The 17,814-nt window shown below is 38.9% G+C and overlaps 1 protein-coding gene across 2 annotated transcripts; it reads right to left on the bottom strand.

Moving 5' to 3' along the window:
• Positions 1-150: 150 nt before the first annotated feature.
• Positions 151-17,814, bottom strand: LOC124882248. Of its 2 annotated transcripts, none has more exons than XM_047388507.1 (7): positions 17,310-17,814; positions 5,117-5,440; positions 4,701-4,982; positions 2,535-2,618; positions 2,222-2,259; positions 1,653-1,721; positions 151-639 (listed from the first exon to the last, which is right to left on the bottom strand). In XM_047388507.1, exons 1-7 carry the CDS (start codon positions 17,506-17,508, stop codon positions 544-546), a joined length of 1,092 nt encoding a protein of 363 aa, XP_047244463.1. In that variant the 5' UTR covers positions 17,509-17,814; the 3' UTR covers positions 151-543. The 2 variants fall into 2 exon arrangements, with proteins under 2 accessions (XP_047244463.1, XP_047244464.1); XM_047388508.1 differs by lacking the exon at positions 17,310-17,814 and adding an exon at positions 5,722-6,045.

The following is a 17,814-nucleotide window of genomic DNA, read 5'->3' as shown; positions in this document are numbered from 1 at the left end:
ATGTGTGTGTGTGTGTGTGTGTGTGTGTGTGTGTGTGTGTGTGTGTGTGGATCAATCCCTGATGGAGCTGAGGCACGGATGAGTCCAGCCGCCCAATGCAGCTTGTATCCTGGATCCTCTTCTTCAAATTAAAGGCATTGCAGACAAGTCTTTAAAGAAGATTCAGAACAAACTTTATTCCAACTGAAAGACATCCAGGTGTGGGTGGTGAAGAGAAAACAGGGCAAAATCAACATATCAGAAAATCTAAATAATCCCTTTGAAACACAACACAAAACCACAAAATAGTGATGGAAAACAGAACAATAAGGTCACAAAAACCGTGATAAAAAACATAGCATAACATTTCTCAGTCAATAATAGCAGCTGAATCTTAGGTTCATCAGATCTTATACAGGCTTCCCAAGGCTGAATTAACAATATTTTCAATATTTTTAAAGTTTTCCACTTTCACTGGTGTACATTCTGAATCCCATTGCACAAGCAACTAAGTTACATCTCAAAAAAAAAAAAGATGCATCAAATTTCATACCATTGATGTAGTTATCTGATAGTAGAATAGATGCTGTCTGAACCACTGGAAGCTCCAGAAGCAAAGGAGGAGGTCTTCACAGAGCTGTAGGTCACAGTGTTCGAGATCTATAACGATAAATCAAAACAGATTTGTAGAATTTGTTTTTCAAGTTTCCAAACATTTGCCTGTCAACTAAACCAGTCATTGTAAATGACGAACGTGTGAATTAGTCCCACCAAAAATGGTTCGACTCACTTGAGCAGAGATCCCTTGATAAAGTAGCTAAATAAGATCCGTTAAAACCGGCAGGAAGTAAAGAGGAACTGCCTCAAGTCAGAGAGATTGGACTGCATAAAATTTAACCTCTTCACTTCTGTTGGGTTTTCTCTAAAGTGAATTTACATGGGTAATTAGGCTTCTTAACCTCTTAAGCCCAACCCCCAGTACTGGGGGTGGAATTTAACTTTTATTTTCTTCTACTTTCTTTACTGCAAGTTCCATTAGTTAAACATATGTGGTATCCACAGAAATAGTAGAATCTTGGCTAAAAGCTGATATAAACCATTCCCATCACCAAAAAGAGTTAAAACTAAAGGCAGTTGAATCACAAAATAAACTAACTCCACAAAATGACGTAACCGCAAAACTTGGTCTCAACTGTTCACCACACAGCTTCTACTCACACAACCAGCATGTGTCTGCTATAAGCAGAGAGCTCACAGATTCCAAAAAATACATCTTGTCTCAATCCACCCAGGTTTTACTCAACCAGCAGCAAAGGAAGGCCAGAATTATCACTCCCATTTGAAAACCAAAATTATTAACATGATTGTTTAGACAGAGTATGTCAATTCTCAGAAAAATTCAGTTAGATTTGTGCTTATTTTGAACTCAAACGTTCAACTCAGTCATCTTAAGTCATATATAGCTTTGAAATTAGGAGTTCATTCTTTTGCCATTTCATCATTAACTACATTTGCAGTAGTTGGCTTTTCATATCTCAGTTCTTAATAATAAACATTATTATTATACTTTCATTAAAAATATGTTTGTTTCTCTTTTTCCTAGAATTTAGGGCACATTTAAGTTCTTAAAGACATTTTTCTCCCAAAACAATGTAACATGTTAAACCCCTCACCTTCGCTTTTTTCTCAGGCTTCCTTGTGAAGCTTATGAAGGCATAGGAAATAATATCGCCAGAATCAACCTGTAATTTAAAAAAATAACATTGACTTAGACTAAAAAGCAGACTTAAATACTGAATGACATACACTTGTAAATAATTAAATTCTGTTTAGCTCATCATTTTAATCATAGCTTCTTTCTCTTTTGTGTAAAATAAATGACCAACAGTCACTGTGTTTTTCAGATTTCAAGCAAATGATGCAGGTAGAACAATGCATTGAAATTATGGACTTAAAGGTTTCTGGATAAAACTGAGTCACTGTGCAGAGTTGAAAGCTCAGTTCCTGCACAGTTCCAGCTGTGTTTCATTTCAGGGTAACTAAACTGCCAAAAAAGGGACAGCATTTTAAAACTTATTATTCAATAAACCATAAAGGAGGAATTGAAGAAACAATCTTGCATGCTCTTGTTTTTGGAAGAAATGTTTCCTTTTACATGTTAAAATATATGATCTGTAATTCAGACTTTAATTTGCTATATAAAATATTAAATTGTTTGGTATTGTTTGATGTTTGAACTCACAGTTCTTGCTTCCATCTGTTCCATCTGCCCTCTTTGTCCTGGAAACACAAGAAAGCTAAGAATAGTTTGAATAGCGACAGTTCACATTTTTAACCCTGTTTGTTTCAATGTTGCACAGATAAAAACTTTCAAATAAAAAAAAAGTCTATTTAAAAAAAGAAACTTTTTCTTCTGGTCTATTTAAGTTAAATTTATGGTAACATCTGGGTCCGATGTAAGAAACCACAAATTAAAGAACCTGTAAGTATATCCAATATACAAGTTTAGATATATTATACAAGTTTTACTGTTAACGGAAGCAAATTGTTCTCACTTGTAGTTTTCTTCCATCTGATGACAGCCAGAACAATTATTAAAGACGCAGCCAAACCAAGGAGAATGTACCACCATGGCCAGTCTGGAATGATAAAAACCAAACACTGAGACAAGACAGGGACACAATGAGATACACTTATTTTTAAGATGCTGTCACACTGTTTTTTGTTTTGCCATGTTTTTTGGTATAAATCTCTGTACAGGGTAGGTGAGGGTAGGAATGGTCGGTCTACGTTTCTACCCTCACCTATGGCCATGAACTTTGGGTCATGACCGAAAGAACGAGATCCCGGATACAAGCGGCTGAAATGAGCTTCCTCCGTAGGGTGGCCGGGCACTCCCTTAGAGATAGGTTGAGGAGCTCGGCCATCCGGGAGGGGCTCGGAGTAGAGTCGCTGCTCCTCCACATCGAGAGGAGCCAGTTGAGGTGGCTCGGGCATCTATACCGGATGCCTCCTGGACGCCTTCCTCGGGAGGTGTTCCAGGCACGTCCCACCGGGAGGAGGCCCAGGGGATGACCCAGGACACGCTGGAGGGACTATGTCTCTCGGCTGGCCTGAGAACGCCTTGGGCTCCCCCCAGAGGAGCTGGAGGAGGTGTCTGGGGAGAGGTATGTCTGGGTGTCTCTGCTGAGTCTGCTGTCCCCGCGACCCGGTCCCGGATAAAGCGGAAAACGACGAGTACGAGAACCTCTGTACATGGGTCTTAATGTGCAAAAATTAAGCATATTTTGTAATAAAATGCATAATCCCCATTACCAATATCAACATCCTTTAATGGTTATGAAGAATGTGTATTGTTTTTTTAAACAACCCCAGATTATATGGATTGTCTTTATTATGATCTTGAGTAAAAAAATTACAGTGTGCTACCTAGTCAGGAGTCATTAGTTTTTATGTTTATTTTTTTTTTCATACTCAATGATTACTTGAAGATTCTGGGTTGAAGGTTCATTGCTCTATACAAAGTTTATGATGGTCCCTAAGTGGTCAAATTATTTTCTGAATTAACCAACATAGCAAGGTACCCTGCTATGTTGGTCAGCTTAAACATTCAGCATGCTGATGTGAGGGAATCTACATCTACAGAGTGTCTGCAATGTGACTGTGAAAGACTGATTCAGAGCATCTCCAAAACTGCTGGTCTTGTTGGTGCTCCTGGCCTGCAGTGGTCGGTATTTTTAAAAAATTGTTGCGGGGCGGGGGGGGACAAACCTGCAGAAGCAATGTGATGCTGAGCAATGTTCTGCTGCGGAATCTGGAGACTTGTTATCCATATAGATGTTATATTGACACGTACCACCTTCCTAAGAACAACCTTTCATGAAAACAGTATTCCCTATGGGATGTGACCTTCTTTGGCTGGATAAGGCACTCTCCCACAAGGCAAAAATACTCCAGGAATTGTTAGAGGAGCAAAATGGGTTTAAGGTGTTGACTTGACCTCTATATTCTGTGTTTCTCAATCCAATCCAGCATCTGGACAAAGATGTCTGATCCGTGGATGCTACATCATCCAACTTCCAGGACTCAAAGTTTCTTCTGATAGTATCTTGGTGCCAGATACCACAGCACATCTTCAAGGGTCTGGTGGAGTCAGTACAACAATGAATCAGGCCTGATTTGTAAGCAAAATGGGGACCAACACAAAGGTGGTCATAATGTTATGCCTAATCGATGAATATGTGTTGTATGTGGAGATCAAATACTCATGCTGCAAATTATTTTGACATGTGCAAAATAATCTGAGGCCGCCTGGTTTAGCTGGTTAAACTATTACATATCCTAAAGTATCAGAGGCATAGAAATGTGAGGCTGGAGAGTTATTGACTTAAAGCAGGACATCTCTGCATTCACCAGGGACATGCAGGTGAGAGGGGTATGAAGTCTTTGGATCTCAACATGTAACATGTAAGAAACTCAGTCTACCTTGTTTTTACCCAGTATTCAGTTATTCAATTATTTTTGCCGATATTGCTCATTTATTTTTGTTGTTGTTTTACTTATCATTTTAGCATTTACTATAAAATAAATAAAAGGACAAAGGAGAACAAGTTAGCTTGATGACATCTGATTTCACAAACTGCTTTGATATTCATGAAGCCTTAAGGTGCACAAATGTTTTGGATTTTTTGCAATTTTTAACTGTTTATAATTTCTCTTACCTGGGATCTCATCTGAGGTCAGAGTGTATAAGGCGAAAAACCGCACTTTTCTAGTATCCTGCTCTGTGACTTTACACCGAAGAAACCTAGAAGACTTTGAATTCTGATGAAGGTAAGATGTTTGAAATGTCACAGACTCTTGGCAGACTTGTGGTACTCTCTGCAGGTCTGATGATACGTTCTCTTTATTCTCACACAGCCACTCCACTGTGTGTCTACAGTTTATTTGTCCTGACACAACACAGTCCAAGGTAACTTTATTATTATCCCTCTGTTCAGCAACTGTTGGAGATGGAGATATTTGACACATTACAAGAGTGAAATTAGCCCAATTAATGACATTATACATGTAATATTCCAATATTTTGTTCTAGCAAGAAGAGTTTTCCAGAAAATCGTGTGATGTAAATACTTACTGGTGACAACAGACAGATAAACATTAGACACTGTATATTGCTGATCTAAATAGATCTGTCTGCAGGTGTATTCACCAGCCTCCTCCACAGTGATCATCTTCATATTTAGGGAACAGTCTGCTGTAACACTCAGTCTGTCTGTTTTTCCTTTAGCTGCTTGAGTAAAATTTCCATGTATGAACCACACCTCGGCTGTTCTTCCTGGACCAGTGAATGTCCACTCAATACTGTCACAGTTAATTTGTCCTTGTATCGCATTTTCACAGGACAAAGTGTCTCCATCTCCAGCTTTAATAGTGACGAATGATTGGTGTCTAGCTGCTTCTGTTGTGAAGAGATATAAACAGTCAGTGAACTCACATTAAGAATGAGAGTTATTTTAAATACAACACAGTAAACGGGATACTTGTGTTGTATTTAAAATAACACATTAAGAATGAGAGTTATTTTAAATACAACACAAGTATCCCTTTTACTGTGTTCAAGATCGATGGAACCATATTCCTCTCAGTAAAAGTAATAAGTTAAATCATTCAAATAAAGAAACATTATCATCCATGTGGTTTTGTAATGTTTCTATTGAATACTGTGAGTAGATTCCTTACCTATATACTGAAGCATTATAATCTGGAATAAAGTCAGTTTAATCCATCTGAATGCATCCATTGTTCTTCTCTTTGTGTCACATTCACAATGACTCACTGTCAAAAGTTGATCTGACCTAAGTATGAAATAATTTTGCATATTGTGAAATGACTTCCCTAAAATGACTCATCCAACTTCTCTTGTTTCTTCATTATCTTTATGGTCTCTATAGACCTACTCAGCACACCAAGTGGGGGAATCTGTAATAATATTCATGTTTTCAAATGTTTATATTCAGCCATTTTGCTGAGGTCTAACACTCTAACAACAATAATCTCTAAAGAGTCAAATGTACACCTTTAATCAGATAAAAGTTCATTTAAGTTTTTTTTTTCCCCCCCTTTTGATAACCAAACACTCTCACATAGAATTCCACACTTTTATTCATTTTTGTTTCCTGGACCAGTTCTATCTGACCCATCTTAGCAGCTATTCAGCAAGTTAGAGACAAAAGACTCATCTCAATTGTCCAATTTTACTCTAATGAACAAAAATATTGAATATGAATAGTGAATTTTATTGTCCAAAATGTGCATGTGGATTTTCTCCTGTGTGGCTTTTTTACTTCAGTCTATAAAAAGCATCTTAGGTGGGATGCATTTAGGTGAGAGTTTCGCGATACATCGTAGGCTGCAGTTAGTTCACTCTGGAGCAGGTGGGTTTCTATATTACATTCGGTTAAGATTTCATTGTTGGTGTATTAGTGATTTCAGTTTAGGCAGTGCAATGGAAAGCTACTTTAAATGCCAGGATTAAATGACTATGTAGTCTGAATGTTGCATATTTAGACCTTCTCTTGGCCTAATTTAAACCCTGTCTGGTGAACTGCACTGGAAAATAAGGAAACTGGATCTACCTATTGGATTTACCTATCAACCATCAACCATTTACCTAAGTATCTTTAATTGCCTCAACAATATTGTTTCCTGTATTGAAAGAAAATGTTTATAGAGGTGTAACACACAAGCCATATTGGGAGGCTTCAGTTCTAGAGGCAGCCATTGCTGGTTCAACTCCCAGCTAAGGCTACCTTTGCTGCATGTCCTCCCCCTCTCTCCACCCCTTTCCTGTCAGTTTACAGTTGAAATAATGAGAACAATAAAGGCCACTAGTGATGCTAAAAAAAAGAAAAGAAAAATCAACCATTTTGTAACAACATAAAATACTTGTATTTACAACACTGGAGATTGCTGCCGAAGCAATTAATTTGTGTGCAACTAATGTCCACTATTGCATTAAATGAATCCAATGCACTTTTTTCGTTGTGGCCAAGTACAAAAAGAATTGTGAAAAACACAGGGCTGAACTAATTATCTTAATACATAATTTTCCAATTATCTTGCAGAGTCTGCAAGAGTCTCTTTAGAGCAAGAGCATAATATTTAGAGTAATAAGGAGCAAATGAGATTCTTTCCAAACTCCCTTGTGAATGTTATGGAAGTTTTCTTTTCTTTAAAGCATTGTTGGACGCCTCCCACAATGTGTTGGATATACCCTTTACTAAACAACCTACACTTTAAAAAAATTTTATTTTTCCTTGTTTGTCTGTTTCTTAAGGAGAGATCTTATAGATTTTTTTAGATTATTACCAAGTACATTCCTTACTATTTCTGCAGAAGTGAAATGACTGACTTGTCACAGAAAGGCATTGGTCTCAGTCAGTCAGTCATTTTCTATGCCGCTTCTTCCATAGTGGGTCGCGGAGAAGCTGGTTCCCTATCTCCAGCAGTCTACGGGCGAGAGGCGGAGTACAACCCTTAAAAGGTCGCCAGTCCATCACAGGGCAACACACAAACAATTCAATTAAGTTTATTTATATAGCGCCAATTCACAACACATGTCGTCTCAAGGCACTTCACAACAGTCAGGTTCATACATTCCAATTAATCCTAATCATTGAACAGTTCAGTCGGATTCAGTTATTTATTCAAATTGGATAAAAAGTTTTTCTGTCTAAGGAAACCCAGCAGATTGCATCGATTCAGAGATTTGTAGCATTCACTCCTCCTGGATGAGCATGTAGAGACAGTGGACAGTCACTGGCGTTGACTTTGCAGCAATCCCTCATACTGAGCATGCATGTAGCGACAGTGGAGAGGAAAAACTCCCTTTTAACAGGAAGAAACCTCAAGCAGAACCAGGCTCAGTGTGAGCGGCCATCTGCCACGACCGACTGGGGGTTTTAGAGAACAGAGCAGAGACAGAAGAAGAACACAGAAGCACTGATCCAGGAGTCCTTTCTATGGGAAGGAAAAGTAAATGTTAGTGGATGTAGCTCCTTTAGTTGTTTCATCTAGAAAGAAACAACCATGCACACACTCATTCGCACACCTAAGGGCAATTTAGAGAGACCAATTAACCAAACAGGCATGTCTTTGGACTGTGGGAGAAAGCCGGAGTACCTGGTGAGAACCCACGCATGCACAAGGAGAACATGCAAACTCCATACAGAAAAACCGCCGGCACAAATATTGTGATTGACTGTATTAAATGCAGCACTGAGATCTAACAGAACCAGTACAGACACAAGTCCATTATCTAAGGCCATAAGAATATCATTAGTGACTTTCAGCAGAGCTGTTGTTTCAGTGCTATGATGAGCTCTGAAGCCCGACTGAAACTCTTCAAACAGGTCATTGCTGTGTAAATGCTCACACATTTGATTAGCAACTATTTTCTCAAGAATTTTAGATAAGAATGGAAGACTGGATATAAGTCTGTAATTGTTTAAGTCATCTCGATCAAGCGAAGGTTTCTTAAGTAAAGGTTTAATTACAGCTACCATAAAAGCTTGTGGTTCTGATCCATTTACTAAAGATAGATTAATCATATCTAAAATGGGGCTGGTAATCAGAGGGAACACTTCCTTAAATAATTTGGTTGGGATTGGGTCTAACATACAAGGTGAAGGTTTAGATGAAGCTAATATTTCTGATAACTCCGGAAGCTCCACTGAATCAAAACAGTCCAAACACAGATCAGGTTCTACAGTTACTTCCAATGTTGTCTCATTTGCTGAGGATGAGGTAATCATCTTCGGGAGTATGTCAAAGATTTTATTTGTAATAGATTGTTGTAATAGCTTTTATTTCCATCCAAGTAAATGCATCAGGAATAATGAACATTCTTTTCACAAAAAACATGATTTAAAATGTATCACTACTCAGGACGTCTAGTTCTAGCACTGAACGAGCACGCATCCTGTTTTAGCAGCTGGCTCTCTTTCCTCGGTTTTTTCTTTTTTTTTTTTTTTCTATTTTTCCGCTTTGCTCTTCACCTCATGGAGCTTTTTTGGACAGCATTTTTCATATTTTATTTTTTTCTCTGCGTTTGTGTTTGGAGGCCATGTTCCCATTGTTTACACCATGAATCAGCTGTTAGCTCTCGATAGCACCACTGTGCCACCGAGCGACCCAATATTCCCAGCCTGCTGAGAAGGAGGGGACAAGGGACCCACACCATCAATGGGTGTTTCAACCGGATGAAAAGATACAGACCCATCATCCTGGGAAATGTGAGATCTCTTCTCAAAAAAGTGGATGAATTGACTGCCGACATTAAAGGGTCTATCGAGAGCACAGCTTGATGATGCTGTCTGAGGCATGGTTAACCAAGATAACTCAGACACCACACATAAACATGGATGGTTTCATCTCAAAGCTGACAGAACTGACGGGGTCTGGCTGTCATTGTGAATGATAAATGGTGTGACTCTGGGCATTTAACTCTTGAAGAGATGTTCTGCAGTTAGGACATTGGGCTGCTAGCCGTTAGCATGAGGCTGTATTATCTTCTGCGGGAGTTTAAAACATGTTATCTCAAAAGCGGTGTATGTCATCTCCCCCTGCTAATGCTGCAACGGATTGCGATGTCCTCCATACTGTTACCAGCACACACCAAACACAGCATCTCCAGGCCCTTTTCCTGATCTCTGAAGATTTTAATCATGCCTCCCTGTCCTCCACTCTCCCCACCTTCACTCATTGTGTAACCTGCTGCACCACAGACAATCAAACACTGAACATTTTGTGTCTTCAACGAGGCATATAGCTCATCACCTCTCCCACGCCTGGGGGGCTAAGACCAAAACCTGATTCATCTACAGCCTGTTTATAAACCCTGTTTACACAGAGAACCAGCTGTGACATGTACCGCGAAGAGATGGTCTGACGAGAATGAAGAAGTTCTGAAGGACTGTTTAGTTCAGAAGGAATGAGAAGGATCAGGGATGAAAAAAATCTACAGGAAGAAGATGGAGGACCAGCTGCAGCAGAATAACATTTGTGGGGTTTGGAAGAGCCTGAACACAATTTCAGGTCAAAACCAGACTTCCAGGCTGTAGGAATTTCCCTTGCTGCAACCTCCCTTATTTTTGACAACTGCCTGCTTTTCTATCCAGAACTTCACACTTCTCAGCTCTCATCTATCATCCACCCCCTCCATTTTCGAGGACCCCATCCAACAGCCCCCCTCTCTCATGACCATCCTGTCATTTCCAGCACTTTCGGTGGGGAACAAGCTATAAAAGATCACGGTGTGAAGCTGTGCAGGTGTATGGCATCAGCTCCAGGCCCCTGAGCTGCGGCGCAGATCAAGCCCTGGGGTGCTATTCTCTGGAGCCGAGTTTACCTGTCCTGTGGTTTGCAAGCCTTCTATTGTTCTCACCAAACTTACAAATGGTCACTTCCAGGTGACAAAATCGCACTCACACACACCCACTCAACACAAACACATGTATTTCTACACATATGCTCAACCATCCACACACACACACACACACTTACTGACATATGATTACTCCAAATGGTTGAAGGTCATATAAACAAAGGTCCCTACAACACCGATGTTCTTGCCTCTCTTTCTGGTTTTGGTTTCTACTGTAAAGAATTTGAGATCGTTTCAGTTGAGCAACCAATCTTTTATTGCATATTTTCAAATGTTTTTCTTTCTTCAGTCAACATTTTAATCAGAGTAAGTCATTTTTTTGTTGTTTTTTTGGGGAGGGTGTTGCTTATCAGGCTTTGTCTTCCAGTTGAAAAGAAAAAAGACACAGAATACTCCTTGCCTCTGCCATGTTTCATCCGTAATGGATCTTTGAATGAAAATGTGTCAGGAATGAGTGTTTAAGGTAGGACCAAAGTGCAGAGGAAAACTCCAATACACTGAATGAAGGTAAGATAGTTTTAATTCTTGCCCATACGGAATCCTAACAGCAGGTTACATGACCAGGACCAGACCAGACACAACAGCAAGTCATGGGAAACTATGACAAAACACAACTCAAGGAACCACCCGGGAACAATGGAAACTAAAGAGCTTAAATACAATCGAGAGTACAGGGGGACCCAATGAACAAAGAGACTGATTAATTAAGGAAAACAAGGAACAGGTGAGCCAGAATGCAGGGAGACAGAGGGAGTGAAAACAATTCACAAGTCAAAACACAGAGCAGAGGGTAAACTAAAGACGAGACCAGGAGAAATAAACAAAACCACAACATAGACACAGGCTTTGCATGACAAAATTTAGTTAAACTGCTTGTTGCATTGTGGTTGTTTATCAAATACATTAATAATGGTGCAGATTAACACTGTCTGGTTTGATCCGAGGGCGGTTAAGCATAAAGCTGTCAAACACACACATATGGGGTAAGAACGCTGTCTAAAACAATGTGTATGTAAAGACGGAAATGTGTGCATATTAGTCAATAGTTGTGCATAAGTAAAATCCAAAAGAGGTATTGTATATTTTCTCTATAAGAATACAAAATAAAATGTTACAACTTCAAGAAATTACAAACACAAAGTTCAAGTTTACAGTTGTGGTTTATTCTTTATGAATACAATATGCTATAACGTTTGTGAATACGATTTATTTTCTATGAGAAAATTAATTTACATCAGCGACTTGGTGTCACGTGATCTCAGGCTCAGAATATAGTGGGTGAAGTTATACAATGATGTACAGTAGGTGGCGGTATGCACCTCTGAATTTGTTGCGAACCGCCATCAGAAGAAGAGAAGAAGAAGCAGCAGCACTAGCGCCAAAAGAACGGACCAAGAGCATATATTAACGACATTAAGACATATATAAACGTTTTAACATTACCTGGCTTTGTACCGTAGTTTATTGGTCCGTTCTTTTGGCGCTAGTGCTGCTGCTTCTTCTTCTCTTCTTCTGATGGCGGTTCGCAACAAATTCAGAGGTGCATACCGCCACCTACTGTACATCATTGTATAACTTCACCCACTATATTCTGAGCCTGAGATCACGTGACAGCAAGTCGCTGATGTAAATTAATTTTCTCATAGAAAATAAATCGTATTCACAAACGTTATAGCATATTGTATTCATAAAGAATAAACCACAACTGTAAACTTGAACTTTGTGTTTGTAATTTCTTGAAGCTGTAACATTTTATTTTGTATTCTTATAGAGAAAATATACAATACCTTTTTTGGATTTTACTTATGCACAACTATTGACTAATATGCACACATTTCCATCTTTACATACATGTTGTTTTTGACAGCGTTCTTACCCCATACATACAAATAAACTCCTCTCCTACTTCTTAGTTTAGACAGTTCCTCCCACACTAGCTCAGTTTTATGGAGTGTGTCCAATGTTATAGGAACACTGCATCTTCACTGTATCATTGCTGATGTTTCCAGCATTGTTTATGGTTTCATGGCAACTGCTTCAGCAGTCGTTATTATGTTCTCTGTTTTTGTTAACAGGGAGCTGGAAGTTTATTCAGCAAACAGTGTTCTGTGAGATTAACAATGATTAACAGTTGGTCATTTGAAATGTGCATCTGAGCTTTATTTGTACTGACAGTTTGGTAAAACATATTCATATTTAACATTGCTGTGATCTATGATGTTTTTGTTAGATTTATACTGTCATAATATGGGGGTGTTTAGCAGGACCAACGTGCAAGCAGGAGTTCAGGAGCCATGTGGTAAATGGAAAAATATAACAAACTGCTAAGGTTACAGGAGACTTAGGGCACGCAACATGGACAGAGTTGCATGCTTTGAGCAGGGAGGCAAACAGTGACATAAAAGTAGGATCCAGTGGCGAGCAATGAAAACCAGAGTTTAAATACCGAGGCAGGGTGGAGAAATTAACATTAAATCAGGAGAAATGTGGAGCAGCTGGTGGAGGGTGGCTAATGAGCAGTAACAACATCAGAAGGAATCAGACGTAACTCTAAATGTACAGGAAAACAGGAAATAAGTAAATACCAGCAACTAGAGAACAACTCAAATACCTAACAGGGGAATCATGATAAATACAGCTGATAAAATAAGATTCAATCAGCCGCACTGGGCTTTAGTTAAATGAGCCAATCATGTTCCATTAATGAAATAGCATAAAATTACTAGCTAAATGGTTTCTGAAATAAATGAACCTGGAAACCTTTGAACTATGAAGACATCCACGCCTTGAAACGTGAATTTAAATATTAGCATTTTTAACCTTTTTAAGCTGTATCTCAGTGGCAAAAAAAAATAAATCATTTGTTATAAAGCCTTAATTTGTGAGAGTTAATTTGCATCAGTCATAACAACCATTAGGCATCAACAGGTCCAATCCTAATCTGGACAGAGGATGGAGACAGTATGTCTGAGCCATCAGGCTGCAGCACAAATCTGGGGAAGAATACAGAAAATGTTCTGCTGCCTTGAAGATCTCAATGAGCACTGTGGCATTCATCATTTGTAAATGGAAAAAGTTTGGAACCACCAGGACTCTTCCTAGAGCTGGCCATCTAAGCTGAGCGATAGGGGGAGAAGGGCCTTGGCCAGGAAAGTGACCAAAAACCCCATGGTCACTCTGTCAGAGCTCCAGTATTCCTTTGTGAAGAGAAGAGAACCTTCAAGACAAACAAACATCTATGCAGCAGTCAACCTTTCAGGCCTGTATGTTAGAGTGGTCAGATGAAAGAACCACTCTGTGGATGTCCTGGAGTGGCCAAGCCAGAGTACAGACTCTGTAGAGATCCTACAAATGGCTGTGCACAGACGTCTCCCATCCATCCTGATGGAGCTTGAGATGTACTACAAAGAATGGGCAAAACTGTCTAAAGATAGGTAAGCTAAGTTTGTGGCATCATTTTCAAGACTTGAGGCTGTAATTGCTGCCAAAGGTGGTTCAACAACATATTTAGCAAAGGCTGTAAATACTTACATAAATGCAATTTATTAGTTGTCTATTTTTAATAAATTTCCAACAATCTCACAAAAACGTTTTTCACATTGTCATAAAGGGGTATTGTGAGTAGAATTTCTGAAAAGAGATTAATTTGATATCATTTAGAATGAAGCTGTAACATAACTAAATGTGGATAAAGTGCAGCGCTGTGAATACTTTCCGGATTCGCTGTACATCTTGGTTAGGTACAGGCATATGACAAGGTTTGCTTCTGGGAATACATTTAAAGGAGATTAGGGCAAAACCAAAGGTGGCGAAGACATTTGGAAAGTTTTTGTTTCTGTCAGTTTAACAGGTTAAAATTAGACTTTGGTGTTGGTAGGGAAACAGGGAGCAGTCTACTTAAACATAACAGTCTGCACTAATAAGTTTCTGTTTGACTGCATGCTGCTTAGAGAAAAGATAAATCCCTTTAAGCAGATATAAAACAGAAGTTGCTTGGGTGTCAAGCCGCCTCCACAGCCATGACATCCCGTTGTTTCTGTGCCAAAACTTGCAGACAAACACAATCCGGGGGCGTTTATTTAAGACAATTCCTTGTGGAGGTCATGGAAGAGCCAGAGTACTCACTATGGATGTGTTTATCTCAATAAAAAAAAATTAGAGACTGGTCTTATTGTCAGACTTAATATCAGTTATGCTTTTTTAGTAAAACAGTTAACATTCTTCTCCCATAATTAATTCATAGTCTTGTTTAGATGTAAGAAAAACAGTCCTAACACTACATATTTGGAAAACCAAGACAAAACATCAGTAAGATTCACAGACGTGGCAGTTTCCTCTACTTTTAACTGAAAAAGGGCTAACTGGTTATTTGTTGGGTATGGAAACTTAACCGTATGTGTAGTCTGTGTTTCCTCCTTGTTATGTCTAGCTTTGTGAAGGCCATCAGTTAAATGGGTTTCACGGATAGTTTTGGATTGTTCCTCACTGCTGCACAACTGAGATTTTACAAACAGAAAATCAAACAAACAAAACAAAGTCATTTTGTGAAGCTTTGCATTATTCACATTATATATAGTGGAGGCTATTGGTTGAGGGGGTCATTTAAACCTTTAATGTCTTAAAAAGGAGCAGTGTTAGTTTCTTTCTACATTCAGTGTTTTCTATATTGGTCAAAAAAATCTATTTTTGGTCTCGACTGACGAGAGCACCTTCCACGTGTCTTTATTTCCAAATGTTGACCTGCAAACGTATTTCCAAACACTTTGTTTCAACAACGGCTTTCTTGTTTCTGCTCTTCCATGAAGGCCAGATTTGTGCAGAGTTGTGGATCTCAGCAGCATGTTTGAGGTTCCAAGCATGGAATATTATATCATACCCTAATTCTGCTTTGAAAATTTCCATAATTTTCTGGTTATATCTAGTGTGTTATATACTGTACTGTGCAAAGGTTTCAGGCAGGTGTGAAAAAATGCTGTAAACAAAGAATGCTTTCAGAAGTATAAATGATGATTGTTTATTTTTTAATCAGTTTGCAAAATGCTAAGAGAACGAACCCAAACATACAGCCAAAGTCATTAAGAACTATCCTCAGTGTAAAGAAGAACAAGACTCATTGGAAGTGGTGGTATGGCCCCCACAGAGCCCTGATCTCAACATCATGGAGTGTGTCTGGGATTACATGAAGAGACAGAAGGATGTGAGAAAGCCTACATCCACAGAAGATCTGTGGTTAGTTCTCCAAGATGTTTGAAACAACCTACCAGCCGAGTTCCTTCAAAAACTGTGTGCAGGTGTACCTAGAAGAATTGATGCTTTTTTGAAGGCAAATGGTGGTCACACCAAAAATTTATTTGATTTAGATTTCTCTTTTGTTCATTTACTGGATTTTGTTGATTGATGAATATAAATGATTAACACTTCCATTTTTGGAAGCATTCTTTGTTTACAGCATTTTTTCACACCTGCCTAAAACTTTTGCACAGTATGTATATATATGATTTATTTATGTTTTTTTTACAAAAGTTTCACAGAAGAGAAAGACATGGTATCGATCTGGCACTCTGCCTGTTACGTGTTCATTGGAGTGACAGCCTGGGGAAATAAACTGTCTCTGTGGTGGCTATTCAATAATGTTTTAATATTCATAGGTAACGTCTGAAGGCAGTTGATATCATTTCTGGGCAACAGTGGTGATGGTGGTAGAGGCAAAGTGCTTTGGGGTCCTAAGACTTGATAAAGCGTTTTACAATTGCACGACATTTACTGCCACCATCATTTTCAATAAATTAGAATATAGCTGAAAAAATAATCTATTTCTGTAACTCAATTCACTGAGCGAAACATATTATGTAGATTAATTACAGACTAATGTTTTAAGGGCTTTGTTTCTGTTCATTATGATGATTTTCTGCTTACAGCAAATTAAAACACAACATGGAAGATTAGAATATTACATCAGACCAATAAAAAACATTTTTAATAAGAAATGTTCGCTTATTGAAAAGTATGTTTAATACCTGCTTAAAGGTTTTTATTTTCAAAAGGTACTTTTAATCTGACTAACAAGCCTCATCGTAACCCATATTCTTTTATTCAATATGACTAAATATCACTGTTAAATTTCAAAAAGCAGTTGTTCTCAGTTCCACAAAAAAAGCCATCCATATGTGAGCTCTCCTGGTATCTCAGAGCCAAGAATGTACACAGTAATATTCTAGGGAGCTGCAGAGCAGCACTTAACATTCCCTGTGAAGAGGAGTGCTGTCAGGAAAGGTAACCTAACAACCACAGAGGAAACAAACAGAGCTGAAGGGTGACACTAATTAAGGCAGAACGACCAACATGGCAGGAATACAACATGAATCACATCAGGGAAACCTTCAAAAATATCTGGACATCTTAATTTACATTTATTTTATCTTGATCTTAATTCACTATTTTATTTGACCCTTGGAAATATTCAGATGTGCAATTAGAATTTTGCTCTGAGAAAGATTATGGAAAGTTGAGAAAATATGGTTTAAAATAGAGGTTTAATTTTTGCTGACATACCCAAATTTGACTTTTTTTAATTATAATATGACAGAATTCAGCTTTTAATTCATTTCTGCTGTCACCAAGTGGAGAGAAGTACAATACAAGTTAAACAAGTCAATCTGTCAATAAGCTAAATGCAATTCATTTAAACCAAACTGTGCACTGATAATAATTTTATTTTATTGTTTTTGTTTCAAAGAATGGACTCAAGATCAAAAATCGCAATGGCAAAGCAAGGACTCTGCGCAACGCTACCCCAGCCCCCTCCCACAGGTGGAACAGAGCAGACACTACAGAGCACCACGCCCACAACGGAACCCCTGACCCCAAGATGGGACAAACTCACCAAGCAAGAGGTCACCGGCCAGCGGCAAGCAATGGGCCAGCGTCCCCCACCACGACCCCGCAACCACAGAGACACACCACATCACTGCCACTGCAATGATAGCCCAGGGAGAAACATTATCCAGCTCAGCTCTACCACCGCCGGTCAGCCAATCCAAATGCCGGTGAACCCACATCCAAAAAGAGGACACAAAAAGCATGTGCCACCACACCTGTGAACTTCATCGACAACTATAATATACTTTTGGGGAAAAAAGACTACTCTTCAAGCAAGATGGTTTCTGTTTGAACAAGCCGGAAGCCAGACGTCTCACATCTAATCTCTTCTATTCAGTAAATAATCCGCCAGCAGCTTCAACCTTCAGCAGAGAACATGGAGTATCAACAACAATGATAACGCTGCCTCCAACAGCTCCAGCAGAAACAACCCAACCAGTTGGCTGAGAGAGAGTGGTCATCACAAAAGGTCTCCCTGTCGAAATCCACTGGAGACGTTTGACTCAACA

Source organism: Girardinichthys multiradiatus, chromosome 15 (assembly GCF_021462225.1).
Source record: "Girardinichthys multiradiatus isolate DD_20200921_A chromosome 15, DD_fGirMul_XY1, whole genome shotgun sequence".
In the NCBI taxonomy this organism is placed as follows: Eukaryota; Metazoa; Chordata; class Actinopteri; order Cyprinodontiformes; family Goodeidae; genus Girardinichthys; species Girardinichthys multiradiatus.
Note: the sequence above shows the minus strand (reverse complement) of the source record. Positions and strands in the feature narration are given on the sequence as shown.

Bases quoted from the DNA above. Each gene is read 5' to 3' on its own strand.
- LOC124882248 (XM_047388507.1), bottom strand. From the start codon at position 17,508: ATGCTTTTTGTGTCCTCTTTTTGGATGTGGGTTCACCGGCATTTGGAT. The intron at 4,983-5,116 runs GTAAGTATTTAC...CATCTCCAACAG, and splicing joins TTATCTGTCTGTTGTCACCA to TTGCTGAACAGAGGGATAAT. The intron at 2,260-2,534 runs GTGAGAACAATT...TTGTGTTTCCAG, and splicing joins CAGATGGAAGAAAACTACAA to GACAAAGAGGGCAGATGGAA.